This window comes from Suillus fuscotomentosus, assembly GCF_016647785.1.
Source record: "Suillus fuscotomentosus strain FC203 chromosome Unknown F5891scaffold_4, whole genome shotgun sequence".
Classification (NCBI taxonomy): domain Eukaryota; kingdom Fungi; phylum Basidiomycota; class Agaricomycetes; order Boletales; family Suillaceae; genus Suillus; species Suillus fuscotomentosus.
Genome location: NW_024539516.1, coordinates 338,634 through 359,957, shown reverse-complemented (window position 1 = coordinate 359,957; position 21,324 = coordinate 338,634). Strand labels below are relative to the sequence as shown.

Sequence of the window (21,324 nt, the reverse complement as noted above, 5' to 3'; positions counted from 1 at the left end):
CGTGAGAAAGTCAATTCGTCCAGGTTTAGACCACAGCGTTGACTCAAAGCCACCGTGGGGTCAAGGTCACCCTGCGAATATCTTCCTCTTCCTGTTCCCGAGTCGTCGCTCTTCCTCTTAACTCCATGGTTCCCCAGCAACAACGCCGGCCTCCTCCAAGCGCCCAGGAATATTACGCCGTACCACAAAGTCCGCAAGGTTCATCTATGCAAGCCCCGTATAATCAGTCGCGACCCCCAGCAAGGTCTGGTTCTGCAGGCAGCCAGATGCAGTCAGGTAGGGGTGCTATCGCACAGGGAGTAGCTAGTGGTCAAATTGGCGGGGGATATGGTCCTTATTCTGTGAGCACTCTACTTTTCACTCTGTTGATCTTGCTGTGAACTTGTTGGCGCTTCAAGTACAACCCATCTACATCCCAGAACAACGGCGTTCACAACCCTTCACGATTCAGTGCTCCCGCCTCTGAAGTCTCTTCTGTGACTGGCGAAAAGCCCGGCGGTCCGCTAGGAGCCTCGTCTACCGTTCCACCATATCTGTGGGACATCAAGGATCCGGATCTTGATGACGCTCTACACAATCCAGATCCAGTCAATGATGCCGCGCTCGACAGTTCTTTTACAATTTTTTCAGCTCGAGGATGGGCAAACGCATCTGCACTCTTCATCCTCGTCGTCGGACTCATCACGCTGTTCGCTGGATACCCAATTATACATTATTTTACCTTACCAGCCGACACGACAACAGGATACAACTTGGGTGGGATAAACGCTTCGGGTCAGATACCGCTACTCCCAGGCATGCCGAGCCTCATAGATGCCGCCACCCCATCACAATACCACTACCGAACGGGCAGTGATGGAGATACATACCAGTTAGTATTCAGCGATGAATTTAATACAGACGGTCGAACATTCTGGCCTGGAGATGACCCATTCTGGGAGGCAGAGAACCTCCATTATTGGTGAGCGTGAACCGCGTGAGATCGTCAGCCGATATAATGCTTCCTGATACAGGGCTACTGGTGACCTCGAGTGGTATGATCCGCAGGTGTGGCAGCACCCAGAATTTGTGTTCATCATGATCTGACATCCATCACAGTCTATAACGACTCAGGGCGGTAATATGGTAATCACTATGTCGGAACAGCCCATAAACAACCTCAACTTCATGAGTGGTGTGTGGAATCCGCCAATGTGATGATTCCTGTCGACTCATCATTTATAGGCATGGTCACAACATGGAACAAGATCTGCTTTACAACGGGATACATAGAGGTCAACGTGAGCATGCCAGGCACGCCTCTAGCTCCTGGTTTCTGGCCTGGTGGGCAAAGTTAGCTATCGGGCGCTATCTATTTTTACTGACACCGTTATTTAGGTGCATGGACCATGGGCAACTTGGTGAGCCATCATAATCTGCGAGACTTTCAGCGGTAATGACTAATATTGATAGGGACGCGCTGGTTATGGAGGCACCACCCAAGGTTAGAGTGTGAATGTGTATGTTCTCTCACTTGTGTCTTATATTTTTGCAGGCACTTGGCCATACAGCTATGACACGTGTGACCTAGGAATATTGCCTAATCAGACCCAGAATGGAGCTCCTGCTGCAGCGGCCACAGGTGGAGCCGGCGGCGGGCCTCTGAGCTATCAACCAGGTCAACGACTCCCGAGTTGCACTTGCACGGGTCAAGATCATCCTGGGCCTAATGTAAATACGGGACGTGGAGTTCCAGAGATCGACATTTTCGAGACCCAAGTCGACGTTAGTGTCTTCGAAGGCCAAGTTTCTCAATCCTTCCAGACCGCCCCGTACAACTATCAGTATGAGTTCACTTCGACGACACCTGCTACGACTATCCAGAATTCCCAAACTCAATTGAACTCTTACAAGGGTGGTGTTTACCAACAGGCTTTGTCCGCGGTCTCCTACATCAGTAGTTCGAACTACAACGGGCAGGGCTTCGCGACGTATGGCTATGAATGGTGGTCAAACCCTAGCAATCGGCCACAGGGATACATTCAGTGGTACAGTGAAGGCCAAGAAACATGGAAAATTACATCTGCAGCTATTGGGGCGGACACCACGGCTGAGATTTCGGCACGTTTAATTCCCGAGGAACCCATGGTAAATTATTTGTTATATGACTTGTATCAACATTTGACGCCATTTGCAGTATATTATCCTGAACCTGGGTCTCGCTCGTGAGTGGAACCAGCAAAGATATGTTTTTTTTCGTTGATTACTGAACGTGTTTCACTGTAGCTTCGTTCCAGGAGCAAGACTTTATGCACATGCAATTTCCAAGTGAAATGTATATCGACTACGTTCGCGTCTACCAGCGGGAAGGCGTCCAAAATGGCCTGACCTGCGATCCACCAAACCGCCCCACCGCGGATTATATCAATAAGTGCGTATCCATCATATCCTCTTACTATCAGTCAATATCTCACATTGCGCAGTCACCTGAACGCATACACTGACCCCAACATCACAACATGGGCACAAGGTGGATATCAATTTCCCACAAATACTCTCACCGGGTGTTAAGCTGTGGCCACCCCCTGGTTCGCGCTGTGCTGTTGTGTAGTTAGTCATGATCTTTTATAACCATACGCCATGCTTGCATTATTATACGACCATAGCTATTGCGCGCTGGACACTTCATCCCCTCCTTAAACCCTTATTACGCTCCCTCCCATAAAAGGATGTCCTGCCCACGACATACATGGAACTTTACTAGGTCCTTATTATTTCGTGGTAGAGACATTCCTTCATAGTCGTTACCTATCGTAAATAGGATCCGAAACCACAACATGTGAGTTAGATGGACTATCAGTATATAGAGCTGACTGATGAGTGAGTTCAACGTATTAGAATCTGATAGGGATGTATGCCGTGTGCAATAATCTAACCCAACATCTTTCTGAAGTCATCTTGCCCCTTCTTTCCCTTCTGCTCTGGTGGCTGGGTGCTTGAACTCGATGGCGCCTGCGTGGCACCAAGACCAGGTTTGCGGGCACGACCAAGGCCCGCTCTCGGCCGAGACCCAGTTGCCCGAGGTACAAACATGCCCCCAGTTGCTGGCGGCGGTGCCGCAGGCTGGCCATGGGAAGGCCCTACCTGCTCTTCAGAAAACTGTAATACATTCCCGCCCAAGATGATAGGTTCAGTCCTAAGCAGTAGCTTCCCAGCCTCCTATAAACGTGTCACTAGGATTCTGCGGATCGTATGAACTCAATACTAACAGCAGGATTTTCAAGTTCGACCACTGCCTCGTTCAAAGCAGTGAAGACCTCAGTTCGTTTAACGAGAGAATGTTTCTCCAGGAGCTGATGAAGTAGTCCTTCTTGTGTTCCCGAGGGAATGTTTCGAACTCGAACAGAACGATTTCGGGCGTCAGCGCGGCGGCCCAGACCTGTTTCGGCTGTGCGCTCTCTAAAAAGCGGATAAGGTAAATTTGTTGTACAGTAATGCGAGAGAATGACTGAACTTGTTCTTCGCACGCACACGAGAATCTGTGAAAGTGACCGCGATACGTCGATTCTTCAGCTCATAGTTATTAGCAGCAAGCGCAGCACGAGCATCCGTCTACAGAGCGACACGATGAACAACAAATTAGTTGCATGTTCGCAGAAACCATACCTCTGATTCAAAATCGACGAAAGCAAAACCTTTAGACTGTCCGCTCTTATCCTCCGCAAGGCGGATTTCTTTGATGGGTCCATACTGACAGAAACAACCCTTAGCAACCAAACACTGCACATAGAACGGGCTCACAGTCTCAAAGACTTTTCTTAGGTCTTCTTTCGTCGCAAATTTGCTTAGGCCAGCAACATAGAGTTCTCGCTCATTAGCATCTGCATCTGATCTCTCTTTCTTACGCTCGGGATTTGAGACGAGCACGCTGATAGCGCGATCGGGCTCCAGCTCGCGACCATGGAGCTCAAGTGCTCGTTCAGCTGACGACTGCCGTGCAAAAGTCAGATGTCAACAGTTCACACAAAAAGAGTGTCACAAACTGGAGATGTGTACTGCAAGTAGCAAAAACGTCGTGTAGCTTTGAATTTCTTGCTTGGCCATCGTACATCAAAGATAAGGCCATACTTTTGGAACTCAATCAGATTGGGGATATAATGCGCAGAAAAATGACTCACTTGGCCGAACAAATCACGAATAGATGCGTCGTCGAACTTTTCTGGGAAGTTCGTGACATATAACGTAGAGCGCCAGGCTAGATGCACGCCGATCTCGGTTTCATGTATCCTCTTCTTGTCCTTGGTAAGAGCAGCTGGCACACTGTCCTTAGGAAGTAATACACGTGTCAGTACACACGATATGGTCCGTAAAATGATGTGACCTACCCTATCATGAAATTCCACCGTTGCGACTAGTGTTTCCGGCATACGGGTGAATTTGATGTCTCGGATATCGCCACACTGAGTACATGGAAGTGAGAAAGAAATATAGGAGGAACAGAGTTAGGAGGATAGAACACTCGCGTCTTTGAACAATGCCTTTAGATCGGCTTCAGTCGCCTCAGATGGTAGGTCGGCAACGAAAACGGTGCAGTTCTCTCGATCACTGATCATGAATTTGTGTGAAGTGAATATCCTTTCGAGTATAAAGGCATCCATACCGTTTCAGGGAAACAGGTGGAGTTTCTGGAAGCACAGTTCTCATTAAAACCTCAATGCAATAACGGCGATGAATGATTTACCGAGGCGAGGCTTCTTACCCCCACCGGTTTCAGTAACAAGGGATTCTTCCTCAGCTTTCCGCTTCCCTTTCGTGTCGGCTCGAGCTGGGAAGTCGACATCCATAGTTTCACTGGCAATCGGTATTGAATCTTGTGTCGGACCTGTCGCGGGAACAGATACAGTTGGCATTGATGCAGCTTGCTGCTCTGCATACTGTGCTGCCGCTGCTGTATATGCTTTCTCGGCCTCCTAAAATGCAGTTGAGTTGTTACCAAATTATTATGAGAGCGCACTTACCCGCGCTCTCCGCGTTTCAAGTTGGGCTCTTGCTTGAGTGATTTTATATATGGCTTCCTCGAGAGAAGAAAGGGACCCGTGCGCATGTTCAAAGTTGTGCCATGCATCCCAGAGGGCCTCTGGATAGTCCAGGTTCTTCGTGCTCATATCTTGGAAGGTTTTGCGAGCAAGATCATGATGATATGTGCGGCTGGAAACGATTAACTGAACATCCATGTAAATGAAAATGAATGGAGCGCACATGAGAACATCAGTATAAGCCACCCAAGCCGCCCAGCTCGATTTATAGTGAGCCGCTGTGGAAGCCCATAATTGCACGGCAGCATCCGGAACGTCCGCAAGACTGAGATACTACATGGAAGGTTCGCTAAGTTTATTTGCGGCGCACATGAATTGACATACGAATTCAGACAAGAACTTCTCTAGCCTGAAGCGGGGATCTCCACTGCTCGATGCTAAAGGAAGGGTACTTATCGTTGCTATCAATAATTGGGTCAAACAGCATACATTCTTACCTTGGCGAACCATCGCGATCCCATCCTCCACGACCTTGATGAGGGTGGCCAGACTATCCCCGTCATCACGACCGGCTTCAACTGCGCGCTTTGCCGCGCCTGCACGAGCGAGAACCAAAGGTACAATTTGGTCAGCGTCAACTTCAAGATCACTCTTCCTGCCCCTACTAAACAGGGTTGTTGAGAGTGCACGAGCGTAGGCAGCTGAAAAAAATGAATAAGACAACGAGGAGTGGAGTCCAACACCATTATTTACCTTCAATATCTTCATTCTGACCGGCATCCATCTCATCCGTACTGGCCTCGGACTCTTGTTCCCGTTCCTGGCGTGAGAATAAGCATGGTGAGGAAGCGGGTCAAGGTTTGTTGAGCTTACCAGGAAACGAATGTATCGAGCCCAAACTTCGCCCGAGCCTGGTGCGCTGCGTGTCGCACGTTGCCAAAACTCCGCACGTTGACCTTGTGAATTCACAAAATCAATGTATCCAACCCAGAACATTTGTGTTGCCCGTTCTGCGCCAAGCTCGCCGGCAAATTGGCGTCTTGATGCCTCTGCAAGGCCGCGTTCGTACAATCCACAAAGAATGAGATAATCCGGATCTCTTCGACGTCGCTCTGCAGCGATGTAGGTTGCGTATGCATCGAGTGAGTATCCAGCAGCTGCCTAAACAGAGGAACAGTCAGAAATTTACGAAGAAAAAGTAGTTTGCTTACCAATGCCATCTCCGACGCCTCTCGTTTCTCATATTCTTTGACGGCCCGTGAACGCAATTTTGACGCAGATATGAGAAGCGATTCGTATTCACTAGGAGGCTTGTGCGCAGTTGTAAACGAGGAGTATGATTGATAGGTGTCCTGATGCTCTATGGTTGGGACCTTAGTATCGAAAAAGTATGTGAATGATGATATCTTACTGGCATGCGGTTGCTGGAGACGAGCGAGCAGGATGTTTTCAATCACGTCGACCAATAGGGGCCTGACATATCATAAGCGAGCTGCTACGAGTCGTCGAAGCGTCGAAACTTTGCAACGCACTTCTTATCCATCGAGGCCTTCTCCAGTATCTCAAGCTCCCAGTTGTAATACTGATCCCAAAGTATATGACTCTGCGTGTCGTTGGCGTTTAGTAATGTGTTGTTTGTATTGACAAACTTACTTGTGCTATGTCACCAGCGCCTTTGGAAACAACAATCGACATGAGTTCCCGAGTCCAGTCATCAGAAAACAGCTCTCCTAGACCATCTGGTTGAACCTCCAACCCAGAGAAGTGGTCGTGACGGTCGGCTAGGAATTCCAGATGCTTTTGCAAAATGGAGAAGGCTAGATGTAGCCTGTCAATATCTCCCAGAACGTATATTGAGCTCACATACACATGTAGTCCTGCTCTGCCTTCGAATATACGCCCAACACCTCCAGTGCACCCTCTGGCGTATTTATATCATTCGCGGCAGTCTTCGCGTCAATGAGAGGTAGCCAAACTTCGTCTGGTGTTGCTATATAGCTTGTTGCCATTTCGAGAGCAACTAATATTTGATCCTTGTCTTCCATAGACTTTGCCAGGCGAATGTGCTGCACATGGAGGTCAACACTGTACGAATTCGTGGATAGTCTTGTGAGCGTGTCAGCAAGAGCATCGAGAGCGACAGACTCGTCCATGACGCGAGAAAGCAAGCAACTGAGAGCAGCTTATTAGTTTTGATGGCTAATTACGACTGTGCCGAGTATTGAATGATCTAGTTGTTGAATTCGATCGACAACTTGAGTCTTGCAGACGGTATAGAGCGGACCCCGAATACTCATTATTCAATAATTCGCCACGACTCCAACTATCACCTGGCGGGAATCGGCAGTCAAGTATGTCAGCGGGCCTGATCAGTGGTTCGTTCATGACTACCACACACCCACTTTAAGGAGCACGATGGAATTTACTCCATGTCACCCTCAGCCATTCACGTTTCAGCAAGCTATCTCCTTTGATCCCGAAGTTTCTGCCGATGGTATGTAATCACGATTTAGAGACGCATATCCAAGGACCAACTTGAACATTAAATATTAGAGATCAGTCGTCTTCAAAACTCAATTTCCCATCTAAAACGCACGCAAGAAGAACTCCAGGAATATGGAGACGACCCAGACATCGCACAAGCAATCAAAGAAAACAACCAGACGTTGTCAGTACAAGGCAGTACATGGACTTTGCTGCACTTATTGAGATCGACGCACGCGTTCACACAGAGCATCGCAAGATGAGCGAATATTCATGCTCAAATTGGCGCTCACCCAGCGTGGAGCGTCGAATGCCACTGGCGCTCATTATGACCTTCCTCCTGAACCGGCACCTGAAAGTAGAAATGGTAGGCATGCCAGCGGTGGATTTGGGACTGGTGATATTGGACTCGAGCCGTTGGACGCACCTCTCCCGGGAGGCAACTCGGGTCTTGGGTCATCGAATTCAACTGGGGAGGATGAAGAAGAAAGCGGTGTGCATTTGTAGTCCTACGTTATTCTTGATCATAATTGCCGCATTGTACATCATCTAATCACTATGCATTAGTTCAACAGGATTTCGCGAGTCGATCCTTCCAGTCGCTGCGGAAACGAAAAATCAACCCGATAGGGCTGAGGTAGAAGTAGCATTGAATGATAAACATAGACGATAGCTAGTGTTGAACGTTTGAACGCTCGAGCTAGTGTGCGAATCACTGCTGCTTTTAAAGTAAAGGTCAAATTCCAAATCCCGAGGTGACTCCATGTGTGCTGGGGTCGGATAGCCGTTCTTACACCTTGCTTGCCACAGAACCCTCTTCCACTAATTTAAAGGCCGCCAGAGTCGGGGACGCGCTGCTTGTGGGTCTTCGTATTGTTGCTGGCGCATTCACTGTCAATATACCTATCGATGTGAGTGTCTTGTTCTTGTGTATTCAGCAGCACATATTTTATCTGCAAGAGAATTTTACTATGGAGGATCCTAAAGCTGCGCGTACATGCAACGAGTGCCTGCGAGCATCATTCCAATATAATATGTCATGAGATATCCAACGCTAATAGGAAACTGGTAGCAATACATATACAATGACCAGTCAGCTTCCTAATCCACAGGCCCAAGCTTTCAGCCAATCTTGACAAAGGATACAAAAGGATGATCGAAGACGGGACGCCGCCAAAAGACCATGATCGGACGGAGAACTCCCCATTTGCTGAATTATCCTTAGTTCCTTGAGCGTGCGTCGGCGCGGCGACAACTTGGAAACAGAGAACGTCAAAAGTTCTACTTTCATGTCCGTTCCAGTAGGCTCACATTCAGCAAGCGTGTGGGCGCTATGCGGAATGGGCAACGAAAAAGTCTGGAGATTGCTGAGTGGAGCCCGCGCCATCCACTCAGGCAGCTTGTAGATTTTCGATGCACTATCGCGGTGGCAGATGCCACACTGGTGCCGAGTACTGTCGGTTGTCGTGTGTGTAATGGAGATGACATTAGATATAGAAGCAAGGAAAGCCGCTCCATGGTCGGTCTTGATAAAGGACGACCATTGGCGAGTCATGGATTCAGTACCCGTCACCATCAAGATTTTTGGGCTGTACGGAACCGGAGATTTCCAGGCATGGAAAAGGCAACCTGACAGAAGGCCCAGATTCTCAAAGTCGACTGCGATGGACGGTGCAGCGAGCAGGACAGGAGCCAGGGGACTGAGGTCTAGCCCAGATTGCATTTGTCCGAATTCGTTGAGCGAAAGTCCTGAGAGGGAGCCACGAAACTGTCCCATCCACATCCTGCGTACATGCTTCGCGTAGTCAAATTTGAATTGATAGTCTTGCTGAGCGTATGCCTGCTGCATACGTAAGGTGTCCACGAACGCTGTCACGTTGCGCAATTGCGGGAGCAGCACAGTGTGAAGAATTTCGGGCAACACCGTTTTCCTGACCTCTTTAGAGACAAGACAGAGAGCGAGGGCGAATGAGTATGGGTTTTTAGACTTGTATGGTACAATCTGAGAAAAACTGGGTTGTGCCGCATATTTAAGGATAAGGAGGACCAGCTCAACTGGAAGGTCGCCAAATGGAAATGAAAGTTGGGTAAAAGGTTGCATGATGAAGTAGCCAATGTCAAATTGATTTGGACTGTGTAGGAGTCCTTAAATACTCACTTCATAAACAATGACCGCCACAGCGTCATCCACAGAAGTAGAAGCGCATTGTGTGCAGTGGACCAAAAAGTGTCACTCGATAGTCCACGGCAGAGCTATTGTTCCTTCTAGGTCGCATAACGTGCTCTTGCTTGGGACCATGAGATATCACTCGATGGTCTACGAGTGATTGGTACTTCTAGGTCGCACAGTGCTCTTGCTCGGGACTGGTCGATTACTTGATCGTCACGGGTTGGTCACGGCGGGACTCATGGCGTCACGGCGTTGGTCACACAGATACATCATAACAACTTGAATTACTACTAATTCTAAAAAAAAGCCGAATACTACACAAACTGGACGCCAGACAAAGAGCAGGGCGGTGGTGATGCCATCACGATATTGTTTCCATGCTAGTACGTTACCACTGGTATGACTAAAGTTGTGATTCAAATGTTGTCATCGAGCTAAAGCATTGATGCATCATGATGCATGATTCAGCGCTCAACGTTCAACGTTCAACTACGACCTTACTATTAGTAATGCCCCCGCTCAGATCAGGATGCTGCGGTGCACGGTATCATGATGTGGCAGCTCTCAATTGATCAATAATCACTATGAACCCCTTGCATCGACCTCGTAAACGATTCTCCAGTTTCGGTTTTTAGTCCGACCATTGCTTAAATAGACATCAAGCAAATGGACGAGTCAGCTATCACTTCCCCTCACCCCTTCAATCCATCATGGCCATTCACCACATAGGTAAACCCTCCTTCCAAGCGTTGAAATCAGATGCTAATGCACAGCGCAGTCCTGTATAAGTTTAAGCCCGAGGTGACCCCAGAACAGAAACAGAACGTGAGGGACAGCGTCAGCGCTCTTCCGTCGCAGGTACCTGCAATCCAAAACCTTATCACTGGCGAAACGGTGTACAACCATCTCGGACACGGCTTCGACGAAGGTATGCCATTTTTCGTCTTGTTTCAGAGTGGTCATTAAGATCGTATCTTAGGGGTCATTTGCGTGTTCGAGAGTCAAGCCAAGTTGAACGAGTATCGCCCACACAAGGCGCTTGTTGATTATCAGGCGTTATTGGACCCTTTGCTCGAAGGTATGTCTTGTTTTTGTTTGAAGATCGCTTTCATTGAATGGTTGGGTGCAGGTCTACTCATTTTTGATATCGAGTCATCCGCCTAGAGAGGAAACTAGTTTGATAGGATGTTGTACTGCTCGCGCAAGTGATAGCTCAAGGTGCTGCGTATAATTCACTTTCGGCTCGCGACCTTTGAAATAAAACGTAATGTTTGATACGCAGGTGGTGGAATCAACTGAATCACGTTCGAGTCGTAACTATGGGCATTCACATCATTCGTGAGTCAGAATGCGTACACCTGATTGATGGGTGATGGATGGCGGCTCTACTAGTCGACGTCAAAATGGCAGTTCTTTGCGAAAGCTGATAGTGCCCATCACTTAGGGGCTTATGTCTGTGCCCAAGATACGCTGGAGTGAGCGCCGGGGGTCACGATGCTTCTTCACATTGATAAGTCCGCTGCTCACCATAAATAGCATTCGCCACGTACTTTGTTTAAACAAGCCGTCACGTAGGTGTTCTTGTTTGGGACCACAAGTTGTCGCTCGGCAGTCCACAGCAGAGTTATTGGTCCGCTTGACGTTTATGATTAACCTCTGTCGGAATGGATCAATGATTACTGATTATCACGGCGTGCTGTAGACTTGGCGTATAAAACTGACATGATGGAACATTAATAATCAATTCTAAAAAAGCTGAATACTGAGTACTGAGTAGCTGCAAACCGGACGCCGTAAAGAGGGCGGAAGCACCCGGAGCTAAAGCCTTGATGCATGATGAATACTTGAATTCAGCGCTCAACTATGACCTTAGTAATGGTTGCAGTGCCCCCGCTCGGATCAGGATGCTGCGGTGCACAATATCATGATGTGGCAGTCCGTTGTAGTTCCTCAATTGATCGATAATCATTACGAACCTCTTGCATTGCCCTCACAAACGATTCGCTAGTTTCAGTTCTAGTCCGACCCTTGCTTAAATAGACATCAAGCAAATGGGCTCAGCTATCACTTCCCCTCACCCTTTCAATCCATCATGACCATTCACCACATAGGTAAAGCCTCCTTCGAAGCGTTGAATTCAGTTGCTAATGTACAGCACAGTCCTGTACAAGTTTAAGTCCGAGGTGACCCCAGAACAGAAACAGAGCGTGAGGGACAGCGTCAGCGCCCTTCAGTCGCAGATACCTGCAATCCAAAGCATCATCACTGGTGAAACGGTGTACAACCGTCTCGGACACGGCTTCGACGAAGGTATGCCATTTTTCATCTTGTTTCAGAGTGGTCATTAAGACCGTACCTCAGGGGTGATTTTCCTGTTCGAGAATGAAGCCAAGTTGAACGAGTATCGCTCACACAAGGCGCATATTGATTATCAGGAGGTAGCGAAACCTTTGACCGAAGGCATGTCTTGTTTTTGTTTGAAGATCGCTTTCATTGAATGGTTGGGTGCAGGTCTACTCATTTTTGATATCGAGTCATCCGCCTAGAGAGGAAACTAGTTTGATAGGATGTTGTGCAGGTGATGGCTAGAGATGCTGCTGTGTATGAATTGCCTTCGGATCGCGGCCCTTGAAGTGAAGAATCTCAATACGATGCTACTTCGCAGGTATCTGAATCAACTGAATCACCTTTCAATCCATTCACCTCATCCGTGAGTCGGAATGTGATACACCTTCGGATGGCTCTGAGTCAGGTTGACGCCAAAAACAAGCTAACGTTTAGGAGCTTATAATGTCCCGGGGTGAGAGTCACAATGGTATCGGTTCTGCAGTGCTAGCAGTCCGTCGTCGCCCCAGACTAGTACAAGCTCAAGTCGACTTTTGCTTTTAGATGATCGTCACCCTCTGCAGCCGAATTGTTCCCGCCCTCGCATACACAACCCTCTCGCCGGCTTGATCGGTCTGTACTTTGTTTAAACAAGTCGTCAACGCGCGACTTTGAATGAAACTTGCAGCATTCATCATTGTACACCATTAATGGCACAGACATCGTATTTCCAATAGTTTTTCGATCTATGAGAGGTGCCATGCGAATATGGAGACGAAGTCGGAAACAAACTTGGATGATCAAGAGTTGAGAACACAGCAGAATACTCGGATGTAGACTCGCGAGTGACCCGTCCATGAGGCAAGCCGTCGACAGACAAACTGGCACGTTCAATTTCATGTGACGTTGCGCCCGAATAAGAAGAACCTTTGCTGACCCCCGGAAAAGCACCTCTTTTTGGGAAGTTGACCCTTTGGAAAGTGACGCCGATCCAAGTTGCCAGTGCTGGCACCATGTCCAATTTCCCTGCAGTTTCACCAGTCTGATTATCTATCGTCAGCTTGCCTCAAAGGCGGGCTGCTTATACCAGTCTAGAGGGGAATGCATTGCAAATACACAGCACAGGATGACGAAGTGGACAAAATTATGTAACACCGAGCCGCCGTGCTCATATATATATGTTGGGGATACAACATCCATGTGACTCTTCTTTCTTCCTTCTTTCTAGTTCACCATGACGATTCACCATATAAGTAGGTTTTATCGTTCTCTCTCGTCCATCTTCAAGCGCTCACACATTGCACAGTCTTATACAGGTTCAAGCCTGAGGCAACCCAAGAACAACGACAGAGTGTGGAAGACTCTGCCCGTTCCCTTGCATCCCAGATACCTGCAATCCAGGGCATCGTTGCTGGAAAAACAGTGTACAATCCCCTTGGACATGGCTTTGATATCGGTACAGCATCTCTCATCGTATCTACAACCCGGATGATTAATAAGACTGCTTTAGGGGTTATTTTTCTATTCGAGAGCGCGGTCAAATTGGACGAGTATCGCCCACACAAGGCGCATATTGATTATCAGGCGTTCACAGCACCTTATCTCGAAGGTGTGTTTTCTTGTTGTTCAAAGACCGCTGTATCTGAACAGGGCGCTGTCAGACAAACTCATCTTTGATATCGAGACAGCTTAGAGGGGAAACTCTCTAGTTTGATATCGTGCTGTACTAAGTAGAGTCGTGTAGATGGCTAAATCTATTGCGCTTATCATGATGAGGAAATTGATAATCCTCCACTTCGGCTTCCGACTATGATTTTTATATAGACAGATATTTCTGTCAGACAAGCCATATCGTCACATGCACACAGTCCATGTCATACACCATACACCTGTCTCAAATAGAGAATGCTGACACTGCAAAGTGATCCTAGCACACGTCCGAGGTTTTGAGCGACCATTCACTTCCCGGTTCTATCTGAGTTCATCATGACCATCTACAATATAGGTAACTTTCCATCAGACCCCCTCGTCTTGCTTGGAATTAACGCAGCAAAGTCCTGTACAAGTTCAAGTCGGAGGCAACCCCCGAGCAAAGAGAGTATGTGAAGGAACTTATCAAAGAGCTTCCATCAAGAATATCCGCGCTTCAGAGCGTTATCACCGGAGAGAAGGTCCTCCACCCCCTCGACCACGGCTATGACTTGGGTGCGCTATCTCACACAAGCTTGTGACTTGCTGTCCAACAAGCTCTAGGGGCCATTTTTTTGTTCGAGAACAAAGAGAAACTGGATGAATTCCGCCCGCATCAGGCGCATACTGATTACCGGGCCCTCTCCGGTCCGTACCTTGAAGGTGCGTATATTAATGCTGCCAATAGACTAGATCACGTAGCGGGAAAATTCCCAGACAAGATGGTCTTCGATATGGAAGCGGCTTGAAAGAAAAAATAAATGGCAAAACCTCGAAAGCATATGTTAGGGGTGCGCGTAATACGTATACAGTGTCGATTCTTCATGCGAGATGGGTCCGTGAAACTGATGGTGTGGAGAAGGTTCAGTTATAGATCGGGAGAGGTAGCATCCTGGTAACTGTGAACAACATGAAATATATGGATGTGATGTAACACACCTGTCTGCATTGAACATAAAGTTCCCTGCCATGTCCTCTCCTTCCAAGAATCGGTTGGGATACACAACTTCGAGGATATGAGAAGAAGTTGATGATGGGGGTAATGGATGGCACTCACCAAGGTGTCCACGGACATTTTTCAACAGCTCTTCCATTTCATCTCGTTCCTGCTTGGTGAAAGGCTCTATCCCATTCACAGGTTTTCGGCTACGAGTGTCCTTGTCAAGGAGCTGAGATCCTCTGGAGGGGGCGCCGTCGCTTCCATCGTTGGTGCAAAAGGTTTCGCGGCTCTCCTGAGCGGCATCCGCCAAACCTTCCTTTTGATATGGTCCGTCTTCGTGCGTTGTCTCTGAGGGTACTTGGGATGCTGGGTAGGACGAATGACTACTTGTTGCCTATGCGATAAAAGTATTTGAGAGGGGTATAGCGAAGAAAAGATCCACAAACCAGCTTAGAGAAGCGTTCGTGGTGAATAACAAATTCTTTGTAATGCTTCCACGTCGTAATGTGGTCGTCGGGAATAGCATGGAAAACTTTGCGATAAATCTCGGTCTGCGAAAAAGAATCAGTCTATCCACCACTCCTAGGCAAAGATAACATACGTTATACGTAGCGCAAGCAATCCATACATTCTTCCAAAATGCATCAGATATCGGGTCCTCAAAACCCTCTGGATCTACATGGGGAGCGGGGATCGATACAGTCCACGCTTTATTGCCGACTTTGCTAGTGAGATACTTCCTGGGCAGGGTCTTGGTTCCCAGAGAAGTCTTCTCAAGCGCGTCGGGGTCATTGGCTCCCGACTCCAGATGGAGTGGTTCGTCACCGCTCTGTAGATTCTTTAACGCAAGCGCCGGAGCACTATTCGCTTTCCCATTAGGTGTGCGCTTCTCGACGGGGTCAGAGTTTCCGCCCAGTTGATGTTTGAGCTTGTCTTTCAAAGGAGGATGCTCAGCCTCTGAACCTGGAGGCAGGTGGTCTTGAACAACTGCCTCTTCTACAGTTGGGACTATTATGCTAGGGATTCCTGGTTCCTTCTTGCCTTCACAAATGTACGACATACGCTCCTCCAGAGATGCATCTTGCTCCGGATTGTTTGGTTTGTAAAGTTCCACCTTCCCAACAAATTTCTTGAGGTGGTGGAAAGCATTCCCAGTAGCTTCGTTGTCAGCTTAATCGAAATTTAGTCTCTCAAATCTTCGAGACTGTGGTGAACACGAACTTCGTTTGATATCTTCGCCTGCAGTGTGGAGCATATTAGACATGGGATCCATGTGCTTGGCTTGAGTGACATGGCGATCACCACGCTCTTGCTCTAATTCTAGGTCCCATTCTTGTTCATGATCAGGCTCGATTTCTTCTTGGGGTGTAGGCTCAGAATCAATCATGGCGTCAACATCCACACCAACATGCTCTCGCATCAACCGCATTCGCAAGGTGTGTGCAAATCGCCCGACCTTGAAGGGTTTTCCTGCCATCGTGCTGATGCACCACGGCTATCAGAATATTAGCAGACGAGACCGAGAAAGCCGTACCCGTCAATTAGGTCAGTGTCTCGAATGACTGCAGCAATTTCGGAATCTCGATCGCCACGTTGAGAACGCTCATTGATGTTTGCACTGCCAATAATTGCCAGACGGTCATCCACAATACAAACCTAATGAGATCGGTGGGTCTGAGTATTCAATTTCAAGGATTGAATCGGTATTTATACCTTGCCATGAATATATAACTATAGCGTGGTCAGGGGGTTCAAAAGCACAGCAGCATAGGCACTTACTATCTCAGTAGTCAATACACCGTTCCGCATTTTAGCCCAGTTTCTCAGTGAAAAAACAGAGATATAATCTTCAGGCTAATGATAAAGAATAAGCACAGCGGTTCCAATCGTAAAATCAACCACGCACCTCTATACTCTCTTTGCGAAGTCGAGCAAATATCGAATTGGGCCCACGGCTGATAGTGCGGTTCTGACACTCGACAATGATTCGAATCTGATACGTTTATTCAGTAATATTTCGGAAAATGTGTTTCCCAACTAACTGCGCTAGCGTCACTGTGATCAATGGAAAAGGGGAAGCCAGGGAGGAGGGGAATGACGATGCAACATTTCCACGGAGTGCCCTCACGATGTGCGCGGATGATCCGATCGACCAACGCATCGCCAATCTGGTTCTCAACCTTGACATCGTTCACGACGGTCCTGCGAGACAAATCAGCAAGCAGTGGTAGCAGAGCAGTGAGTACTCACGAGGTTATGAAGAATTGATTCTCAATGTACACGAAGTGTTCCGACATCTCGATGGCTAAAAGATTATGTTAGTAACATTTCCTGCGTAAGCCACGATGCTCGACCTTTTAGGTATGCATTTTGAATTGAATGCTCAATTCGATTGGAAGTACCGAGCGACCAAGGGCCGGCTGATCTGCAGATCTGCATCTCGCATGTGCCTGTCAGACCCATTGCAGCGAGCTCTTCAGGTTTGAACTCAGGTGGAGGTAGCAGGAAAGGCATGGTTCGGGAATGGTTCTGATAAAATTCAAGCGAAGTCAAAAGATTTATCAAGCAACAAACACACCTTCAGCCGAAGCAAATAATTCCATCTGTAGCTCGGTAGTTAGATGATATACTTCGAGCGAATGAATTTGAAGACAAACCTTTCAACAAAATGTCGAGCGAGATCGCGAGCAGGCTGGCCTACGACTTGCAAACCTACATCATGCCTTCGGGGAAGAGCTGTGAATGTCAATATTTCCTGAAGCACAAACTATCGTACCAAGGCATCCGGGCCACCTTCGTCCTGTCATACATGTCCTCAAAGGGTTTATTTAGCGCATGAAAATCAAGAACCCGCGGGTTACTGTAGTCTTTGCCTGTGATGCATAGTCAGCCAATTCCTAAGTTTACCGTATAGCTAAAACGTACCTGGCCAGATTTCGGTCTTGTCTGCCGATAGCTCTGGGTCATCGACGATGACGTGCTGTGGCGTATCCCATCTTTAAAGTTCTTCAGTGATGAAAACTGGTCGACGTCTGAATTAACTGCACACCTTCCGAAACATAGGTCAATTCCTCCCATGAATGCTATAGTCTCATCAATAACGCAAAGCTTCTCGTGCTATTATGGATATGTCATTGGTAGCTGCGTTCTTGCGTAAGGACCCTTACATGTGCCCAGTAGAATGTACCAGTTTGGAAGTGTGAAGGTGAACGTTGAACCATAATGTTTGGGTGTAGCGACATGAGGCGTTGCTTCGCATAACTTTATGATACGGTGAGTCCACAAAATTTACGACGCGCTTGTCAGTTCTTACTTGCTATCCGTGGGGGTAGTTCGATTCGAAACTTCCTGGCTAGAACCAGATCAATAACACTAGATACCGACATTCGAAAAGTTCTCACTATAGAATTATGTGGATCTTGACGCCTTCTTTGGCCTTTCTTTCAAGCAGATGATCCAAGCGATACTTGGGTTTATTAGGACGCCTCAGTTGCAGTTCTGTACTACATAAACAACGTGACTACCATGATGAGCCATGGACGTACCAGGGGATAGCCACCAGTCGTGAATATAGATGGTCGATTGTGCCATGAGGATAGCCCGAGACAAATTCCACATATAGTCGCGCTACTCCTTGTAATCAATGTCAGATGATATGGAGAAAAGGAGACACGAACCCCATCAACAAGCCACTGAGCAGCGACGTTCAATCGCACTGGAGCAAAGCTGTCAAAGCGATTTTTTGCGATGAATGGGGTGGCAGCAGCGGCTTTTTCTAGGGCAGTAATCCATTGCAACATTTGACGCTAGGTCCAGGGCACCCTTCGTCAGTAATGTATAGTCACTCAACATGAGGAACCAACCTCATTTCTTGCCCATAACTTCAACCGCATTTGCGAATTCTGGACATAAAACGTATGCTTTGAGACATCATCCGACCGTTTCTTCTTCTTCCTCTTATCTTGTTCATTTGTCTCCCCTTCTGTCTCCCTACCCTCGGCGGGACCACTGCTCGTCAGAGGATTCACATGCGTAGACGGATCTAACATCGGTGTCGCAGGACGAGATGATGCTGCAGAGCTGCCAGAACTGACTGTCTCTGTCCTCGTGTGCCCCGTTCCCGTGGTATTATTCCGATTGATCGGCACCTCACCATCTGTAGTGGCTGTAATATTTGGCGATGACCTATTGGCAATTCGAAGGACCCGCGAAAGGCGACTTTTGATACTATCTATCGCAGAGAGACATTCGGCCTCGGCCTGTGGGTACTCTGTCTGAGTCTGTGGGTGCGGCTGCTGCTGTGTCTTGTTGAGGCCAACAAGAAATTCACGGTCCTCCGGTTCTGCGTGCAAGAGGTGCAGACCCTTACGATAGTATCGCGTAGGCCGAATAATCTTGAATTCCGAATCGAAGAGGAAGACGTCCCAAATTACAATCTAAGCCATGTTTATTAGTAGCAGGATTGTCAGTGAAATGGCGCTCGGCTTGCCTCTCCTGGGTCCTCCACGGCCACGATATAACTATCACGAACGGCACACCACCGAGACACCTTCCGCTCTCGCCACCGTGCTGATTTTCGCCCAAACCCGGGGCCATTACCTTCTGTGTCAATGCGCAGGAATCCAGCTTTGAGTTGTGCGCCACCAAACTGAGCAAGAGTGATGAATGATGCGCTTATCTCAAGGAAGCATGCAAGTCGGTTTGCAGTTGGGTGAAACATCTAGGACGGTGTTTGTGAAGGGTAGTTGCGGCATAGGAGAACAGACGAACAACAGCGCGTATAAGCTTAAGCAAATAGTCCTCTAGCGCTTCTCGTTGCAAACGAGCAAAATCAGTTTGTCTGACGTGACGCTCGCTGGATTCCTTCTTCAAGAATTTAAAGTAAGGAAGACCTGTACAACAGCTTAGTATCTCCGAACATCGACAAATGTACAACTCTTACTAGTTCGAGGAAACTCTGGCAATACATCTTTTCGACTTTTGAACGCATTGGATACAGCGTAATGGGCATGCAGGGAAAGGAAATCACGAAGCTGCCTGTAGACCACCCAACGCACTGCGCCGTTGGCATATTCACACTCGATACGAAACACAGCTTTATGCGCTTGCATGGGATGTAGACTGTCACTAATCCGTATGCGCAGACGATGGAGGAGGATAGGGATGCGCCGATGCCCCTTCTCGTCGTGTTCAAACCACAAACGCAGCATCAATGTGGACAAACCGCCCGTAATGAGTTCATCTGTGATATTCACCTCGTGTGAGGTGACCACGGAGTGTGGTGCAGGAATGCCAGGTTGCCCAGCACGAATGACAGAAGGTAGGAGACTACGTAATTTGTTCCATTTTGCGGATGCTGCTGGCTTCTTGTAATCTATTTGGGGAGGGTGAGATTGAGAGCGCTGGAGATCCAAAGGGGGAGGATCTGTGGGCTTGCAAACAGGTCCTATTGTTTGATGGCGAGACATGGGTTTCCTCTCTGTCTTCTCTTCTTCCTCTTCAATTATTGTGTTAGAATGTTCTGGGAACATCGAATTCGACCTGTCCTCTAATGGTGAATCATGGGATTGGTCCAAAACCCTGCTTTCTCTTGCTTTTCCCTTCTTATCTGTGGTCGCTTTTCCCAAAGAAGGGCTGATCTCAAGCGCACCGCGAAAGCTTGACGAACTTGAATTAATTTGAAACGAGGTTTTGCCACGATCTAAATCATTTTCAAAAATATCACTGTATTCCTGCTGGCTATTGCCATGAATTTGACGCGAGATAGATGAAGAGCGGTGGGAGAAGGTGAATGATAAGGAGCGTGGTGGTCCTGTACGGCTTGATGGTGTGTCAGGGAGGGTACCCCTCGGTGTCCTGAGTGGAGATCCGGGAGGGGAGATTGGGGCTGGTGATTCAACGCGGCTCGTGCCATGTTCTATCGAAGACTGCGAGTCAACGTTCCCGGTCTCATCATCATGTTTTCCGTGTCCAGACGAATTGGCAGAGTTCTCTTTTGCGTCTTGTGTATGGCTGGTGCTGATTCTAGCGTTGACCGAGTTTAAAGATGACATTGCAAAGTCGCAATATGCAGATCACGATGAATGGCTTTTTACACAGTCTGCAATAGCGACTCCACCGATTATTCAATCACGTATGACACGGTGATTGGCAATTGCGGAGTTGACGCGAATAGCTCAAGAAACGATACGCCTATACGGAGATGATTAGTATTGAGAACTTGGGTATTATCACCAGCTGCAACCGTAGCGCTCACTGTGTTCAGCAATTCAAAGTCAATGTCAACCGTGTTGAAAAGGAAGACATGAACAGACGCTCATATGTAATTGTTGACGTAATCATAATCGTTTTTTGGCGCCCGTGACGGTCACCGACCTCAAACGTCACTTCACTTCAGTTCATTGTCAAAATTGACGCGGATGTTTATCAACCTGCCTCCAACGCCGGTGCACGCAGAGGTCCTGGTGGTAATGCCAGGGACAAGTGCACTACCGTGATAACGATCATCAATGCTAGTGTAAGTATTTTTAATGCTTGTTGCCAGGATCAGTCATCCTTCCGGAATCCGGCTGTGGTCAATCAATCACCTGCTCGGAGCTCCTGCTTCTAGTACGTTCACGATCGACGGTTAGACTCAGTCTACCACACTGATGAGCCGAGATCTGACACTGCTTTGTGCTATCAATTCAGGTGACTGGAAC

At 47.9% G+C, this 21,324-nt stretch overlaps 8 protein-coding genes across 8 annotated transcripts; 5 read left to right on the top strand and 3 right to left on the bottom strand.

Moving 5' to 3' along the window:
• Positions 1-2,669, top strand: F5891DRAFT_470174 (glycoside hydrolase family 16 protein). Its single transcript, XM_041371933.1, has 11 exons — positions 1-341; positions 399-961; positions 1,014-1,047; positions 1,099-1,174; positions 1,225-1,323; positions 1,378-1,400; positions 1,453-1,483; positions 1,535-2,127; positions 2,177-2,204; positions 2,266-2,410; positions 2,463-2,669. Exons 1-11 carry the CDS (start codon positions 126-128, stop codon positions 2,548-2,550), a joined length of 1,896 nt encoding a protein of 631 aa, XP_041232080.1. The 5' UTR covers positions 1-125; the 3' UTR covers positions 2,551-2,669.
• A 27-nt stretch (positions 2,670-2,696) lies between these two features.
• On the bottom strand, positions 2,697-7,293 carry F5891DRAFT_470182 (uncharacterized protein). The gene is made up of 22 exons (XM_041371934.1): positions 6,883-7,293; positions 6,669-6,832; positions 6,548-6,618; positions 6,427-6,488; positions 6,227-6,375; positions 5,889-6,176; positions 5,769-5,835; positions 5,513-5,716; positions 5,400-5,452; positions 5,239-5,348; positions 4,998-5,187; positions 4,721-4,946; positions 4,640-4,664; positions 4,503-4,584; positions 4,365-4,439; positions 4,158-4,304; positions 4,023-4,106; positions 3,781-3,969; positions 3,646-3,729; positions 3,494-3,591; positions 3,249-3,438; positions 2,697-3,198 (listed from the first exon to the last, which is right to left on the bottom strand). Exons 1-22 carry the CDS (start codon positions 7,166-7,168, stop codon positions 2,911-2,913), a joined length of 3,132 nt encoding a protein of 1,043 aa, XP_041232079.1. The 5' UTR covers positions 7,169-7,293; the 3' UTR covers positions 2,697-2,910.
• Positions 7,294-7,327: 34 nt separating this feature from the next.
• Positions 7,328-8,159, top strand: F5891DRAFT_1002610 (uncharacterized protein). The gene is made up of 3 exons (XM_041360255.1): positions 7,328-7,509; positions 7,569-7,683; positions 7,748-8,159. Exons 1-3 carry the CDS (start codon positions 7,431-7,433, stop codon positions 8,004-8,006), a joined length of 453 nt encoding a protein of 150 aa, XP_041232078.1. The 5' UTR covers positions 7,328-7,430; the 3' UTR covers positions 8,007-8,159.
• A 26-nt stretch (positions 8,160-8,185) lies between these two features.
• Positions 8,186-9,679, bottom strand: F5891DRAFT_1002608 (uncharacterized protein). The gene is made up of 3 exons (XM_041360254.1): positions 9,556-9,679; positions 8,308-9,501; positions 8,186-8,234 (listed from the first exon to the last, which is right to left on the bottom strand). The coding sequence occupies exons 1-2, from the start codon at positions 9,598-9,600 to the stop codon at positions 8,593-8,595; spliced, it is 954 nt and encodes a 317-aa protein (XP_041232077.1). The 5' UTR covers positions 9,601-9,679; the 3' UTR covers positions 8,186-8,234; positions 8,308-8,592.
• Positions 9,680-10,379: 700 nt separating this feature from the next.
• F5891DRAFT_975296 (stress responsive A/B barrel domain-containing protein) lies at positions 10,380-10,833 on the top strand (the record flags this gene model as incomplete). The annotated part of the gene is made up of 4 exons (XM_041376496.1): positions 10,380-10,398; positions 10,448-10,597; positions 10,649-10,747; positions 10,799-10,833. The coding sequence occupies 4 exons, from the start codon at positions 10,380-10,382 to the stop codon at positions 10,831-10,833; spliced, it is 303 nt and encodes a 100-aa protein (XP_041232076.1).
• An 803-nt stretch (positions 10,834-11,636) lies between these two features.
• On the top strand, positions 11,637-12,370 carry F5891DRAFT_470022 (stress responsive A/B barrel domain-containing protein). The gene is made up of 4 exons (XM_041371932.1): positions 11,637-11,780; positions 11,830-11,979; positions 12,031-12,129; positions 12,181-12,370. Exons 1-4 carry the CDS (start codon positions 11,762-11,764, stop codon positions 12,213-12,215), a joined length of 303 nt encoding a protein of 100 aa, XP_041232075.1. The 5' UTR covers positions 11,637-11,761; the 3' UTR covers positions 12,216-12,370.
• An 858-nt stretch (positions 12,371-13,228) lies between these two features.
• On the top strand, positions 13,229-13,687 carry F5891DRAFT_1181912 (uncharacterized protein; the record flags this gene model as incomplete). The annotated part of the gene is made up of 3 exons (XM_041366088.1): positions 13,229-13,247; positions 13,301-13,603; positions 13,656-13,687. 3 exons carry the CDS (start codon positions 13,229-13,231, stop codon positions 13,685-13,687), a joined length of 354 nt encoding a protein of 117 aa, XP_041232074.1.
• Positions 13,688-14,551: 864 nt separating this feature from the next.
• On the bottom strand, positions 14,552-20,931 carry F5891DRAFT_1161555 (phospholipase D; the record flags this gene model as incomplete). The annotated part of the gene is made up of 28 exons (XM_041365260.1): positions 20,880-20,931; positions 19,566-20,815; positions 19,394-19,515; positions 19,113-19,343; positions 18,487-19,059; positions 18,301-18,429; positions 18,169-18,250; positions 18,025-18,121; positions 17,937-17,975; positions 17,791-17,884; positions 17,673-17,740; positions 17,549-17,619; positions 17,400-17,496; positions 17,281-17,346; positions 17,202-17,226; positions 16,978-17,152; positions 16,874-16,928; positions 16,666-16,825; positions 16,530-16,616; positions 16,403-16,477; positions 16,337-16,354; positions 16,158-16,279; positions 15,845-16,104; positions 15,225-15,793; positions 15,070-15,174; positions 14,741-15,017; positions 14,623-14,689; positions 14,552-14,582 (listed from the first exon to the last, which is right to left on the bottom strand). Exons 2-28 carry the CDS (start codon positions 20,674-20,676, stop codon positions 14,552-14,554), a joined length of 4,806 nt encoding a protein of 1,601 aa, XP_041232073.1. The 5' UTR covers positions 20,677-20,815; positions 20,880-20,931.
• Positions 20,932-21,324: the final 393 nt, after the last annotated feature.

Excerpts from the sequence above, each read along its gene's own strand:
- F5891DRAFT_470174 (XM_041371933.1), top strand. The coding sequence starts at position 126 with ATGGTTCCCCAGCAACAACGCCGGCCTCCTCCAAGCGCCCAGGAATAT. Across the intron at positions 1,175-1,224 it reads CAACCTCAACTTCATGAGTG|GCATGGTCACAACATGGAAC; the intron begins GTGTGTGGAATC and ends CATCATTTATAG. Across the intron at positions 2,128-2,176 it reads TAATTCCCGAGGAACCCATG|TATATTATCCTGAACCTGGG; the intron begins GTAAATTATTTG and ends CGCCATTTGCAG.
- F5891DRAFT_470182 (XM_041371934.1), bottom strand. The coding sequence starts at position 7,168 with ATGGACGAGTCTGTCGCTCTCGATGCTCTTGCTGACACGCTCACAAGA. Across the intron at positions 4,107-4,157 it reads TTCGTGATTTGTTCGGCCAA|TATGGCCTTATCTTTGATGT; the intron begins GTGAGTCATTTT and ends GAGTTCCAAAAG. Across the intron at positions 3,199-3,248 it reads TCGAACTTGAAAATCCTGCT|GAGGCTGGGAAGCTACTGCT; the intron begins GTTAGTATTGAG and ends ACACGTTTATAG.
- F5891DRAFT_1002610 (XM_041360255.1), top strand. The coding sequence starts at position 7,431 with ATGGAATTTACTCCATGTCACCCTCAGCCATTCACGTTTCAGCAAGCT. Across the intron at positions 7,510-7,568 it reads TCCCGAAGTTTCTGCCGATG|AGATCAGTCGTCTTCAAAAC; the intron begins GTATGTAATCAC and ends ATTAAATATTAG. Across the intron at positions 7,684-7,747 it reads AAAGAAAACAACCAGACGTT|AGCATCGCAAGATGAGCGAA; the intron begins GTCAGTACAAGG and ends GCGTTCACACAG.
- F5891DRAFT_1002608 (XM_041360254.1), bottom strand. The coding sequence starts at position 9,600 with ATGCAACCTTTTACCCAACTTTCATTTCCATTTGGCGACCTTCCA. Across the intron at positions 9,502-9,555 it reads TTCCATTTGGCGACCTTCCA|ATTGTACCATACAAGTCTAA; the intron begins GTTGAGCTGGTC and ends AGTTTTTCTCAG.
- F5891DRAFT_470022 (XM_041371932.1), top strand. Across the intron at positions 11,980-12,030 it reads CGGACACGGCTTCGACGAAG|GGGTGATTTTCCTGTTCGAG; the intron begins GTATGCCATTTT and ends ACCGTACCTCAG. Across the intron at positions 12,130-12,180 it reads AGCGAAACCTTTGACCGAAG|GTCTACTCATTTTTGATATC; the intron begins GCATGTCTTGTT and ends GGTTGGGTGCAG.